Genomic DNA, 15,638 nt, shown 5'->3' on the forward strand with positions numbered 1-15,638 from the left:
AGTCGCACCATTGAGAAATTAGGTCGCACTCTAGAGCCCTGATATGCAAATAATTCGCCATTGTCTTCAATCATCTCTCTACTCCGTTTATGTGGTAAGCAGGGGCGCTGCTAAGGGGGGGAAAGTTAGGACAATTCTAAGGGCCCATGCTCTTTAGGGGCCCCCAGAGTCCTGCTTCGGTGTGGTAGGGGGGGGCCCAACCTCATATTTTTTCATAGGGCCCAAAATTGCGAGCGGCGCCCCTGGTGGTAAGTGAAATTGTATGTACTGTAATGTAACAGGCTAACTTGCTAACAAGCAGCTAATCATGTCCCCTTAAGGGGGTCGCACACCGGACGAGAAACGCAGCGCAACGTCGCATCGCGCCGAGGACAGCTGGAGGTATCGCACACCGGACGCGCACATTCTATATGCGCCAGCTCATTTTTCAGTGAAGTTCTGAACTGCAAGTGACGGTTGTGACCTTGTAAATCCAGTAGGTGGCAGTCAAAGACAGTAAATTTAATAACGACAAGCAAATGTTACATAGGACTTTAGATTTTGCGTATGTAAAAATGTCTCGAGAAAATAAAATATGAATTAACTATATAGGTTTACATTTTTTTCAAGCTGTAAACCTAATGTAAGTAGTATTTTGCAGCAGTGGAATCTTGTTTTTTTAATCTAATAGGACGATTTGAGACAAATATGATGTTATTTAATATTGTAACAAGTGGGACGACTGAGAGTGAGGATCCAAATGCAAGGCTTTATTAACAGACGTGGTCATACAGGCAAGGTCAAAAAACACCAGCAAACAAAAGGGTCAAAAATCCAGGAGGGCCATCCAAAGTGACAAATGAAAAGAAACAGAGAAAACAAGGCAAAACAGGAACAGGAAACAAAACCAGGAATAAACTAGGAAACTATGAAAACACGGAGACTAGGAAACTGGGAAAACGCTTGGTATGGTTAGCTAGAGCAAAACACAATACTTTGCAATGTGTGTGTGCTGAGCTTGCTTTTATGGCTGACAAACAGGAAGTAACCAGCGAAGCAGCAGAGGGAGCAGTAACAGTCAGTGAGGGGCAAGGCTCCCTCTGCTGGCCTGGTGTAACAAATATAAAACTATGCAGATGGCGCGGCACAAATTTAAAACAGCTTCCTGAGTCGTAGCTGGGCGCAGCGGACAGACGCCGAATGGCGCCGCCGGTGTGCGTATACTCATAGAAAACTATGTGTTTGAATTTTAAAGACGTGGCGCGACGTGACGTGGCGCTGTGTTTCTTGTCCGGTGTGCGACCCCCTTTAGTGACTCGTGTTATTTTACCAGAACACGTTATTTGTTTTCCGTTCTGAATACAGCGGTTAATTAGGCGCGCCATCATGTGGTCGGACAATATTGCCTAATTATTCTGCCATTGGTGCAATTACAATGTATCTAATATTTTTATAAAAAAAAAATTGCGATACCTCAATTTAATAAAAAATTTAATCATCTTAAAACGTAAATTCGAATTAATCGAAAAAATCTAAAGAATCGCCCAGCCCTAATGGGAACCAGCAATTTTCATATTCAAAGCCTAAACCAGATACATTCTTCTGCTCAGTTTACATATTTAAAGGTTTAGTTCACCCAAAAATAAAAAATTATGTCTTTAATTACTCACCCTCACGTCGTTTCAAACCCTTAAGACCTTCGTTCATCTTCGGAGCACAAATTTCTGACCCTGCATAGACATCAATGCAACTACCATGTTCAAGGCCCAGAGAGATAGGACATCGATAAAATAATCCATGTGACATAAGTGGTTCAACCGTAATGTTTTGAAGCTACAGTTGAGGTCAAAAGTTTACACCCCCCTTTCAGAATCTGCAAAATGTTAATTATTTGACCAAAATGAGAGGGATCATACAAAATGCATGTTATTGTTTATTTAGTACTGACCTGAATAAGATATTTCACATAAAAGACATTTAGGCTACATATAGTCCACGAGAGAAAATAATAGTTGAATTTATAAAAATGACCCTGTTCAGAAGTTTACATACACTTGATTCTTAATACTGTCTTGTTATTTGAATGATCCACAGGGTGTTTTTTTGTTTACTGATAGTTAAGTGATAGTTGTTCAACTGTTCTTCAGAAAAATCCTCTAGGTCCCACTCATATGCAACTATTACAGAAGGTAAACACATTGTATTAAGAGCCAGGGGTGTAAACTTTTAAATAGAATGGAGATGTGTACATTTCTCTTATTTTGCCCAATATTTTTTCATTTAGTACTGCCCTTCAGAGGCTACAGAAGATGTACATGTACATGCTTCCCAGAAGACAAAGTAAGTTACATTTACCCAGATCTTCAAATTCAAAAAGTTTACCCCTGGCTCTTAATGCATAATTTTTCCTTCTGGGGCATCAGTGAGTGTTTGAACCTCATGTTATAGTTGCATGTGAGTCCCTCAGTTGACCTGAGCGTGAAAAGATGGATCTCAAAATCATACATTCATAGTTGGAAAGGGTTCAAATACACAAAAATGCTGAAAAAAAAAACCGGTGCAACCAGTAGTTCGAGGGCAAAAAAAAACACAGACACACATTAGAATAGGCCCGTCAGATAAACAGAGTGGATGTAGCCGCGGATGATGAGAGAAGATGAAAAGAACGATTGACAACTTTTTCATTAAGAATGTTAAGTTAAGGCCTGATCCGTCTAAAAATCATAACCAATGCACTGACATAGAGCCATCAACCTCCCAGGCTGTCAAGCCCTGGTCTGGAGACGGCATTAGATAATGAGCCACATACGATCGATTCCGAGCACCAACACTTTTTCAATAAGTTACCTTTTTTTGTAGAATTGTGCTTCAAATAAAGAACTTTACAAGATTGTTAGTTAATCATTTACAAGTCAAAATTGCCTATATGGACAGCGATTTAAAAAAAAAGTGAAGCTGTAAAACTGCGATGTAAATGCGATGCGGTCGAAAACTTGGGTGCACCTAAGAAAAAAAGTTAGGCGCACAAGTGCAACCAGTTAGTCTAGAGCCCTGGGTTTGGAATGACATGAGGGTGAGTAAAAAATGACTACATTTTCATTTTTGGGTGAACTTAGGGCTGGGCGATTTGGCCTAAAATCAAAATCTCGATTAATTGAACATTTTAACTCGATTACGATTAATGAACGATTATTTTATTTATTAATAAAATTATATTTAATTATATTTATATAATATTTATTTTTTTGCCCTCATAGTTCACTCACTGACAAGTAGGGATGCACCGAAATGAAAATTCTTGGCCGAAACCGAAAAAGAGGAAACCAAGGCCAAAAACCGAAACACCGAAAGAATTATGCCAATTATTAGTACCATTCCATTTATGGCTATGACTGTGTACTAATCTTACTAGAATCAAGGCATTGCAATTGCATACATTAATATTAAAGTTTCAAAGAATAAATCAATTATATTAATTTAAACAATTATTATCAATCAAGTATTTTATTACTTGACATATACATATATTTTACTGCCTTTGTTTAAATTGTTTAATCGTTTAAATTTTTATAACATCTGGATCCATCACATCATAGACTGTAAAAAAATTCACATTTACAAGTCTACGCGTTTCTCTTCCAGCAGGAGGCGCTGTCAGACTGGTATACAAAGCAGCGCAACAAATGACTTTAAAACGTGCAGCGCTCAGATTTATTCAATGGATAGCCTTTTGAAGTTTCATCATTTCTTGTCTTTCAGTCCCCACATTTAACACCTGAAATCATAATTAATACTTTCTTAACCCCTAATAACACTGCAGTTTTCAATTAAAATTAAGAGCTTTATTTCAAGAACCGATTTTCTGAAACAAACCTTGCACAATATACGTTTCTTTTTATACGTTTCCCACCATATTCAGGGCACAAGGAAAATATTAGGGGACTAAATTAATATCAGCATGTGAAGTATAATCGTCTCTCGTTGTCTCTGAGAGAATGCACGTCAGATGCTGAAAATCAGTTTTCACTTTCATTTTAACATTGCACAGTTTTCACGTTGCTTGTGTGATCTCCATTGGCTCACCTCCATGGTTTAAAACATAAATATTAATAAAAATACAGTATGAAAAGACATATCTTTAAAATATTGTGACGTAACACTAACGTAAAGCTAATGTTTTTCACTCACTGAAAGCTACATCTGTCTCGATCTCTGCTCTTATCACTGCACACACGACTGCAGACACAACCCCTCTAGAAATTTCGGCAAAACAAGTTTTGCAAATCGCTATCCGTGGGTCTTTCTCAGATATACTGAAAAACGTCCACACCGCAGACGTGTTGCTTCAGACAAGCACGTGCAGGCTGCGGTTTCTGTTTGTGTCAACATACTGTTTCGGTGATAAAAGTCTTTCGGCTGAAAACCGAAAATGCACTTTCAAAGTAGAAAATAAGCACTGTCTTCTAAACGAAATTACTCTTGTATATCCTGTAAATTTTTTAAGCTCTCCATGGACATGTCGGCGGAATAACGTAATGTAACGGAGCGGGGTCACGTGACTCCACACGCGGTACTGTTTTTAAAGGGAAAGTAATCGAAATAATCGACCTGGAAAAATTTGATCGATTATAGGTTCTGAATGTCGATTTCGATTATTTTTCGATTAATCGCCCAGCCCTAGGTGAACTATCCCTTTAACTAGGAAAAAGACAAGATAACTTAATAATTTATTTCTACATGAGCATGTATTTCAACTTTATGCAGGCAAAAACAAAATCAAAATCAAGCACATGTGGGACTAGGGTTGCACGGTATACCGGTACCACGGTAGTATCGCGATACTAAAGCTTAAAATTACCGGTAGTACCATAAGATATGTTGTATGCACGGCAGGAACACTGTTTAAAACGTTCATTTGAACATGCACGCCAGCAGAAACATTACAAGTTGATTGGCAAAATGTCTTTCTGCTGTGCTTTGTGTAGTAAAGGCTGTCTCTACGCTTTATATTCGGTGTGTCCAGACACTTCAGTTGGGTTTGAAATGAGAAGTTGCACGCGCACGTCGTTGTTCACGCTGCAGTTTATCAGAAGAGAGGGTCTTCAGACCGTCTGTTATTTAAAAAATAGCAGCTCAAGAATCAATTATTCAACATCAAAATATTTTACAAGAAAGTATTTTAGTATTTCTATTAATTTGCCCACTTTTAGAACAAGTGTAATAATTCGTTTCTGGAAGCATCTTTGCGATCACGAATGCAATTCCATTCATTAACATAGGGACTTTGCACTTGGTTCTTCTTATCAATCATATATATGTATTTATATATATTTTCACATTATAAATGAATACGTTTTAATATACAAGCTGCTAACTTGCCAATTTCAAGATATGGCAACAAAATGCTCCTGACAGTTTAGCAATATGACAAGAGCTAAATGTTTTTGTTTCGTTTCTGTGTTCGAATCCGCGTTGGTTTGGGCGAATCACTGATTCACTAAGCCATTCATAAATACAGGCATTTGATTCGTTCCTGAATGATTCGTTTTGAAAGAATCGTTTGAGCGACTCAGTGATTCAATCGTGAACACTGTTGCCATCTGCTGGCGGTTTTAAGTTTCCCATCATATTACATTCTTTTCCAACATATTTCTGTATTCAGAGTTTTGTATTTAAAACATTAATCTTATAACTTTATTGATAAGTACAGTTTAAATGTATAAATACCACATCTAAATGTCACTTCATGACACTTCTGTGCAGTGCTAAGATGTGTTTTGTTGACATGATTTCATGGATAACAATAGCCAGTCATTCATTCACATTAATGAAGTATTCAGAGAAAAATCTTGTCTGTTTTCATTTACATCTTTTTGTATTCATTTTGATTCATTTTGTAGAATTTAATTTTAAATGAACAGAATACTGCATGGTATCGTGATACTTCAGCTGGTATAGTATCGTAAGTCATTTTTATGGTATCATGACAACCCTATGTGGGACAGAGTGCCACAAGTGCAGAACTTTGCATCACAAGGACTGAAAGTTCACTGCAATGACTTCTATAAGAGCGGTTTAAGTAAAAGTGAAATCAAAATTTCTTATGACACATTCCCAGTCCTACTGAGCATCATTCATTAGTGTGCAAAGTTGTCAAAGAAATAATGTTTGTCACTATAATCTTAAAAGAAAACATAATCTATCAAAATTTGCTAAGACTTGATGTAATTAAATGTAATGTTTGATGTAAATTATTGATAATTATACATAGAAAGTTATTGATTACTAAAAGGATTTCTGAACGATTATGTGACATAAGACTGGAGTAATGACTGCTGAATAAAAATTACATTTTAAAATGTATTAAAAATACAAAATAGTTACTTTAAACTGTAATAAATTTTCACTGTATTTTTTACTGTTTTACTGTATTTTTATAAAATAAATGCATCCTTGGTATACATGAGACTTTTCAAAAACTTAAATCTTAATGAATTGTATACCGGTATAGATATATATATATACACACACACACACACACACACACACACACACACACACACACACATATATATACTACAAAGCAGAATACATGAAAGTTGAATACTCCAAAGCCCTGCCTGCTTAGTAGGCAATGGCACTTGATGCTTCATTATTGCTCTCACCCTTCAGTGTTCAAAAAGACACTGACAACGCAACGTCACCATTTGAGAAGATGTAAGGTAGTACTGATGTGTATGAACTGAGTGACACAGTTCAGTGATTTCAGTGGATCACTGCTGCCCCCTGTTGACCATCCTATTTACCCTGGATGATTCAAAAATCTACTATATTAGATTTACTAATTCAGAGAATAAAGCCTTGACAAAAGCAGAGACAGAAAGTGAATTTGTTGCATATTACCTGGAGAAAGACATGGGGACAGCATCCTACAGTAAGATGTCAAACCATAAAAATCGCAGGTGCTTTAAAAGTAGCACACAATTTTTCAACTGCATATATAGCAAGCATTTATATTTTACCATAAAAAAAGGAAAAACTCCTGAGGGAATCAGAAATCATAAATGATTTAAACATTGCCCTGCTATGATTCTCATGCATAAGCAGACCTTATTTCACACTGCTTAAAAAGTGCTTAGCTTTTGCCTGAAAGGTCAAAAATAAAGAGTTTCATATAACGGCATGAGAGAGAGAAAGAGAGAGAGCTGAGAAGATACATATCCCTGGAAGGGATTTGTAGAGCTCTCCGTTTAAGCTGCTTACCCACCCTGAAGCAGTCGCCTCTAATCCACCTGCTTTATACATTTAGCTTATTTGTATTCATCTAGAAACTCTGTGAACAGCAGGTCTACAAAATGGAGCACAGCAACAATGCCTGATGCTCAGGTGGCTGAACCAAAAGGGAAAATACAGCAGATGGTTAATATCAGGGTCTTCCTCTATCCCTTCTCATAACTCACTGGTTTGCTCACAGGGGAGGATTAACAAGAAAACTAGCATATCAATAACACCCACCCACATCAGATGCATTCCCAGTGACCTGCAAATGCTTTTGCCTTGTGGAATAAAATGCAACTGGATCTGGTGACTTCACTAAGAGCCCAAAAATGCAAAAAAAAAAAAAAGATTTTGATTATTAAAAATAATGAAGATGGACAGACATTACAGCGCTCTAGGGGCTCCACAGAGAGACACTGTCAATTAATATTGTCAGTAGTACCCATCATAATCATTTGTCACCAAATGACAAACCAAGATTGATTATGGCATTTATTAAAGTTTACATGATTGTGCGCAAAATTGCCTAATTGTTTGTTTCATAGGGATGGGGTTGATTATAAGGCTATGAGAAAGTGACAGCAACAATCAATCATGCTTCAAAAGTTTTCAGCCTTGAAACATTTAAATTTAATTTTTATAACAATTCTAAACATCACACATACTATTTATTTTATATTATAGCAAGTGACTGTGTGTGTGTGTGTGTGTGTGTGTGTGTGTGTATATATATGTGTATATATATATAACATGCACTGCATGTTTTTAGGCCTGAGTTACAGAAAAGAGACAACTAAACTACTGGTCATAAGTTTAATTTAATTGAAAAAAAAAACGTTCATTTAAAAAAAATCCTATTTTAATATATTTTAGACTTGTAGGCCCGGTTTCACAGACAGGGCTTAGACTAAGCCAGGATTAGCAGATAGTTCAATTAGGATATGTAAGTAATTTTTATAAACATGCTTAGAAAAAAACACTACTGGTGTGCATCTTGAGACAAAACAAAGACACCGATATATTTTAAGATCGGTCAGTGCAAGTTTCTCTCAGTTCAAACAGCTCAGACTTACATTTTAGTCTAGGACTGTGAAACCGGGCCTTAATGTATTCCTGTTTTGGCTAAGCTGAATGTCACATGATCCTTCAGAAATCAATTTAATATGCTGATCTGGTGCTCAAAAAACTTTTTTTCTTTCAAACTTGAAAACAGTTGTGCAGATAAGCATTTGGAAATCATTATAATTATATATTTTTTAGGATTCTCTGATAAATAGAATGTTCACTGGAAAATAGTATTTGGAAATAGTATTTGGCATCACTTTTTTATCAATTAAACACATCCTTGGTGAATAAAAGTATACATTTCTTTAAAAAATCAACTTTTAAATTGCAGTTTATATTGTTACAAAAGATTTAAATAAGATTAAATGCTGTAATTTTTTAACTTTTTATTCATTAAAGAATCACCGGTTTTAACAAAAATATTAAGCTGCACAACCGTTTTCAACATTTATAATAAATCACCATATTTGTATGATTTCTGAAGGACCATGTGACACTGAAGACTGAAGTCATGATGCTGAATATTCAGCTTTGCATCTCAGAAAAAAAAATAGATTGTAAAATATATTAACAGAAAATTGTTATTTTACATAAAAATAATATTTCACAATATTACAGTATTTTGTATCTGGATTTTCTATCAAATAAATGCAGATTTGATGAGCATAAGAAAATTTAAAAAAAATGTTTGTTTGTTTTTTTAAACAATAAAAATCATACTAATCGCAAACTTAAACTGCAGTGTATATAATAAATATGTATCAAGTAAATTTAGACAGTACACACACACATATTATGTAAAGATAAAGTTTTATTTTGGTTGCAATTAATCTAAATAAATTAATTTGACAGCCCTAAATCTCCCTAAATAATATTAGAAATTACTTTAATGCCACTTTTAATTGAAGTTATTCTTCCTGAGTAAAAATATTTATCTGACTGACTTTTGAACTATAGTGTATGTTTGCTAAAAGTACATTATGACAACTTTTTGGAATGCACTTGCATTCAAACAAGATCTAAAAGTCACAAAACTTTTGATTGTTTTTATCTTCCGGGTAAACATACAAAAGAGGAAAGTGGTGTTATTCTAAACCCATCATCCATGTCTCCACACATTTTTCTGCAGCACAGAGCTGGAAAGACAATGAATGATGAAGTCTGCAAATAATACTGAACAAAACACAAAACGAACAAAACTCCCAGCGATGCATGCATGAGGGACGAAAGAAAAACCTTAGTCAGTAAAATCGTGGGAGAGACAAAACCAACTAAACAAACAAAGAAAATAACCTTCAGGAAGCCCAAAATGTTTCCTCAAAAGCATCATTCCAACTCAGAATGTGCAAAAAGGGACATGAACTGTCAGCATCTTTAAGTTTGAGCATCAAGACACTGCAGAGAAGCCCATGGCACAAAATAAAAAAATAAAATAAAATCATTCAAACAGCTCCAACCAACAGCAAACAGGGAGCTGAGTTTTAGTAAAGCCCAAAAACAGGCTGTGAGGCAAGTGGATAGAAAATCATTGAAATCATCGATGGCAGCTTTGCTTGAGGCACCTTGACAGGAAAAAGCTTTTCTTGGGCTGCAGCCTAAAAACTAAAAAAGTGGAACACTGAGCACGATGGTTTTCAAGAAACAAAGCAAAAACTAACATTTCTGTGTATTCACAACATTTGTCTCTCATTCCCTCAGCAGTGGGGAGTGAGACAGGAAAGTAAAATGAGTTAGAAGCTTCCATATAAGCACCATTAAGTTTAATTAGGTTCAGTGAATTTATTGAATTAATTACAGATTAACTACAAAAATGCAGCAAAAAAATATTTTACTTCTGTTCAGGTCTGTAAAACTGAATCAATGATCTACAATCTGATGGAACTAATTCTATTAAATTACATATGTATAAAAAGAAAATAGCTGCTTGGCAAATGAGGGTTTACAATAAGACATTGCAGTTTACGTATTAATAATTTAAAAAAACCAAGGACTCTCAGTTAAACTCAGGGTGACTGCGATCAAAAATTAGCTCATGTGTTGATGAGTACATCTCCAATTTCTGATAAAGCCAAAGTGAATGCCATCATACTGTCTAAAGCTAAAAACTGTCTAAAGCTAAAACACCCTGTATGCATGTATCCAAACATTAATTACAAAACAGCTACTTAAAATCTAACAATATAATGTCCTGTCAACTTCACAATGTGAAATAAAGCAAATATAAAATGCAGGTGATTAATATGGGGCATCAATGTCTATGTTCACTAATAAAAAGCGTATTGTATAAAAAAAAAATAATAATAATAAAAAAAGGCTATTGCGACTTTTCATCTCACAATTCTGACTTTTTTCTCAAATTTGCATGATATAAGCTCACAATTGCAAGATATAAAATCAGAATTGTGTGATATAAATGGAAAATTACAAATCAGAATTTAGTTTTATTAATGTCATACTTTTTTATCAGAAATGTTAGTTTGTATCTTGCAATTCTGACTTTTTTTTATTTTCTTAGAATTTTGAGACCTCACAGTTGTTGAATTATAAAGTCCAATTCTGAGGAGGAAAATACTAATATGGTGTCAGAATTGCAAGATATAAACTCACAACTCTGAGAATTTTTTTTTTTTTAATTTAAAAGTTATTTTAAATTTTTACATTTTATTTATATCTCACAATTTTGACTTTATAACTTGCAATCGCGAGATTATATAACACATTTCTGAGAAAAAAAGTCAGAATTGCAAGTTTTTAGTCTCTCAATCCTGACTTTATAACTCGCAGTGCAAGTTTATATCACACAATTCTTTTTGTAATCTTTCTTTAACCTCTTTTTAAAATTTTTATCTCACAATTCTAAGAAAAAAGTTTGTATAACGTAATAATTGTAAGAAATAAAGGCAGAATTACGTGACATAAACTCGCAATTGCGAGTTATAAAGTCAGAATTGTGAGAAATAATGACAATTCTTTGTTTCCCTCAAGAGTTGAGTTTATATCTCGCCTTTTGTTCATGAGCGAGTTTATATAATCCAATTCTGAGAAAAAAAGTGAGAATTCTGAGAAAATAGTCAGCATTGCGAGATCTAAACATGCAATTGTGAGGATAAAAAAGTCAGAATTGTGAGATAAAGGCAAGATATAAAAAAAATATTTCTCAGAATTTCAAGTTTACATTTACAATTCTGACAAAAAGTCTCCGTATTGTGAGTTTGTATCATGCAATTCTGAGGAGGGAAAAAAAAGGTCAGCATTGCGAGATCTAAACATGCAATTGTGAGAAAAGAAGTCAGAATTGTGAGATAAAAAGTCACAATTACCTTTTTTTATTTTTGGACAAGACAATGAAACAAACTACATGCCTGTTCAAATATTCTCAACAGTTAATACATTTTTTATGGACCTTTTACACTCTCAGTGGACCATCTTCTCTCAGAGGGGCAAATTGGAATTAAACAGTTCTAGTCGAGTTACTATTTACACCAGCCATGTACATGTTTACATATGTTACATGTTTAAATTAAAACAGTCTGCACTTCATAGATGACAACTCTGTAGAAAAGTCGTCTCTATTTAGACAACTCAAACATAAAAGTAAATGTTGCTAGTATGACATGTGGGATAACAATAAACAAACCCCTAAATGGGCAACAATATACAGTGCCCTTGGTCATACGTGGATCAAAACATTTAAAATATTATACTTTGTAAAGTAATTTCGGAAATTAATCAATTACATTTCTCTACGTTCTACTAATTGCATTTGTAACTAGCATTTGGGAAAATATTACTATTTTTAGTTTGGCACATTCTCATCACATCAGTCTACACAGTGATCTGCAGAGGAAATATCCAAAGCTTCGGTTCACAGAGACGTTTTAACACCCAAGTTCACTCTGTGGACTCAACTACATTATTTCTGTTAAACGTGGTCTTACCAATCCATCGATCTGGATTTGTTTGACAGGAGAATCCAGGGTTTTTCCAGAAGGGGTACCGTTATCTTTATGGGATGCCATCTTCATGCGCGCCGGGTATACAAGATCGTTAAACCGGTGCCTTCCGGTGAACCTGATAGAGGGGAATGAATGAATCATTTATTGGAATCGGATCTTTTTAATGCATGACTTAAACCGGTTTAAGAAACTACACAAAAGCGATTACAAAAATCGCCGAAACATGTACAACTCATATATATGCATGTCGTATTGCTTATTGTAAATTCTTAATCTATTTGTGTTCTAAATATTATTACAAATGTATCACGGCTGCAATAAACTGAACCGAGGACCGCAAAACTCCAACAAACAGCCATAAAAACCCGTAATAAAGCGAACTATGTGACAATATTCGCAACATTATGGTGGTTTTGAACTGGTCACCTGCAATGAAATGAACTGTTCAAAAGAATCGATTCGCAAAAATGGTTCAGACTTGCCTTCACTAGAATGTGCAGCTGTGATAGTGGTCGAAAGCAACAGTAACTACTGTGAACTGTTCCTACAGTGAGTTAACTAATTTCTGAAAGTGTTTATGTAATAACAAATAATTAAACATATGATTTTAATTGTAGTTATTATTAATTTATTCCTATTATTATTTATTAGGTTAACGAGGTGTTTTACCGACAGCCTCTTGCTGTTTTCTACCCGATACTCATTTACTGTAACCACGCTGGTGCCATGCTGTTAATGTTAGAGATTGGCGTGAGCTGCGTTAGACAGTTTTACTGATATATTTACTCAAATAGAGCGTATTAGTCCGACAACATTCGGATTTATAGATGTTATTCTTCCATGTTGTTTAGATAATCTATTTGTTTAAACTGTCTGGGCTTTACGCGCAATAATTCACCATGAAGATAAAACGTCAGAAACACGCTAAGAAGACCATCAGTTTTTACAAGTACAACTTTTGCTTTAGGGAACCTTTCCAAGTATTGATTGACGGGACGTTTTGTCAGTCGGCGTTAAAGAATAAGATTCAAATCAAAGAGCAATTGCCAAAGTATTTCATGGGAGAAGTTCAGCTCTGTACGACAAAGTAAGTTAATGCTATTCTTACTTTTAGTTTTTACACTACCTGACAAAAGTTTTTTTCTAAGATTTTTTTTTGTAAGAATTCTCTTATGTACTGATCCCAAAGTTTTGAATATATATATATATATATATATATATATGTATATGTATGTATGTATTGAACACTTGCAATAATTTCAGTAATATTTCACAATATTACCGTTTTTTTCTGTATTTTTGATCAAATAAATTCAGCCTTAAAGCCATTAAAAATATAAAAGTACTAATCCCAAGGTTTTTAATATATATATATATAATTTTTTTATTGTTATTAATATTAATTGTTTTATTTACAAATTACTCATGTTTTAATGGACAATTTTTTATTTAATAGTCAGAATTTAATCAGATGAGGTATAATTTGAGGTATTATGTTTGATAAATGAGTGTTTTTATTAAACATGGGGTTTTTTGTGGATGTTTAAGTTATAATTAATAATTTGAGGAAAGATGTGGTTGGCTTTGTGTTTTAAAGCAAAAAAAAATATAGGTACAAACATTGAAATCTATAATTATATAATACGCTGCAAAAAGTATTAAGAAGTTATATTTATGTTAGATATTGCTGAAAACGTTCAAATATGATTAATAATAAATTAATAAATTTAACAAAGTAATGCAGTTTTAATAATATTATTTAATAACAGTTAATAATAAATGCCCACCAAGCCTTCATTTATTTGATCCAAAGTACAGCAAAAGCAGTAACATTGTGAAATATTTTTGTTATTTAAAATAACTGCTTTTCTATTTGAATATATCTAATATGTAATTTATTCCTGTGATCAAAGTTAAATTTTCAGCATCATAACACCAATCTTCAGTGTCACAAGATCCTTCAGAAATCATTCTAATATGCTGATTTGCTGTTCGAGAAACATGTATTATTATTATTATTATTTAAAACAGTTCATTTTAGAATTTTTTTAATGAATCAAAAGATCCAAAGATCAGCATTTATCTGAAATAAAAAAACTTTTGTAACATTATACCCTATACCATTCAGAAGTTAGAGTTAGTATATATATTTTTGAAAGAAATTATAGAAGTTAATACTTTTATTAGAGTGATTTCTAAATGATGCTAAAAATTCAGCTTTGAAATCACAGGAATAAATTCCATTTTAAAATATATTCAAATAGAAAACAGTTATTTGAAATAGGACAAAAGAAATCTGTGTGTTTTAGAGTTCTTGTATAATAACATATGTTTTGTTCTTTGCAGCTGCGTAATGAAGGAACTTGAATCTCTTCCAAAACACTTCTTTGGAATAAAACTCATCTTACAGAGATTTCAGATCAGAAAATGCAAACACACAACAGATCCAGTACCTGCATCAGAGTGCTTGCTTTCAATGCTTGAGGAGACAAATCCACACCACTACTTCATTGCAACTCAGGTAAGTGCTCTTAAACTGGACAAAAAAAAAGTAATTTGATAAAATAAAAAATAAAGCAAAATAATAATAATAATGTAATGATCCTAGGATCGAGAGTTGACAACGGCCGTGAAGAAGATCCCTGGGGTTCCTCTGATCTACATTATCCTCAACACCATGGTGTTAGACAAGCCATCTGAATGTTCACTGAAGCACGTTGAAGCAGTTCAGCTGGGTGAGTTGGTGAGCCCGTCACAACAGTCAAGTATCCAAACCCTGAAAGAGAAGGAAGGCCTCAGCAAAGACAGTAATGATAAGAGAGGCAAAAAACGGAAGAGGAAACCTAGCAATCCCAACCCACTTAGCTGCCTAAAGAAAAAGAAGAAACCAATGCCTCAGCAGCCCAAAAAGACAGACGGAGAGAAAAAGAAGCGGAGTAGACAAAGGAAGCGAAGGCCTGCTGGGGGAGAGGAAGCAGCAGCCAGCTCCAAGCCCACAACTGCCTAGAGACAAGTCCCGCTTCTACAAGAGTACTGTTTATTTAGTTTGTTTCTCAGCATTTTTTGTGACCTTTTTCCAGACCGTGCATTTGTGCCAGCAAACCGCTTGTTTTGTCTAATAAACATGTTTCTTTTATCATCAATACCTGTAGTTTTTGGGTGTGTTTTTAGGGTTTAATTATTAGACTTTCTATTTTAATATACTTTAAAATAGAATTTATTCCTGTGAAGCAAAGCTGAATTTTCAGCATCATTACTCCAGTCTTCATTGTCACATGATCCTTCAGAAATCATTCTAATATGCTGATTTATAATCAGTGTTGAAAACGGTTGTGCTGCTTAATATTTTTTAGGACTTGA

The 15,638-nt window shown here is 34.2% G+C and overlaps 2 protein-coding genes across 2 annotated transcripts in view; one reads left to right on the plus strand and one right to left on the minus strand.

Annotated features, from left to right (window-relative positions):
• Positions 1–12,382, minus strand: part of eif3hb (eukaryotic translation initiation factor 3, subunit H, b) — a 91,485-nt gene extending 79,103 nt beyond the window's left edge. The window contains exon 1 of the mRNA XM_073822279.1: positions 12,261–12,382. Coding sequence (XP_073678380.1) covers positions 12,261–12,347 — 87 coding nt within the window. The 5' untranslated portion in view covers positions 12,348–12,382. The remainder of the gene's footprint in view (positions 1–12,260) is intronic.
• Positions 12,383–13,011: 629 nt separating this feature from the next.
• Positions 13,012–15,423, plus strand: utp23 (UTP23 small subunit processome component). Its single transcript, XM_073822365.1, has 3 exons — positions 13,012–13,365; positions 14,625–14,799; positions 14,887–15,423. The coding sequence occupies exons 1-3, from the start codon at positions 13,178–13,180 to the stop codon at positions 15,283–15,285; spliced, it is 762 nt and encodes a 253-aa protein (XP_073678466.1). The 5' UTR covers positions 13,012–13,177; the 3' UTR covers positions 15,286–15,423.
• Positions 15,424–15,638: the final 215 nt, after the last annotated feature.

Source organism: Garra rufa, chromosome 17, assembly GCF_049309525.1.
Source record: "Garra rufa chromosome 17, GarRuf1.0, whole genome shotgun sequence".
Classification (NCBI taxonomy): domain Eukaryota; kingdom Metazoa; phylum Chordata; class Actinopteri; order Cypriniformes; family Cyprinidae; genus Garra; species Garra rufa.

Excerpts from the sequence above, each read along its gene's own strand:
- utp23 (XM_073822365.1), top strand. The coding sequence starts at position 13,178 with ATGAAGATAAAACGTCAGAAACACGCTAAGAAGACCATCAGTTTTTAC. Across the intron at positions 13,366-14,624 it reads GTTCAGCTCTGTACGACAAA|CTGCGTAATGAAGGAACTTG; the intron begins GTAAGTTAATGC and ends TGTTCTTTGCAG. Across the intron at positions 14,800-14,886 it reads ACTACTTCATTGCAACTCAG|GATCGAGAGTTGACAACGGC; the intron begins GTAAGTGCTCTT and ends TAATGATCCTAG.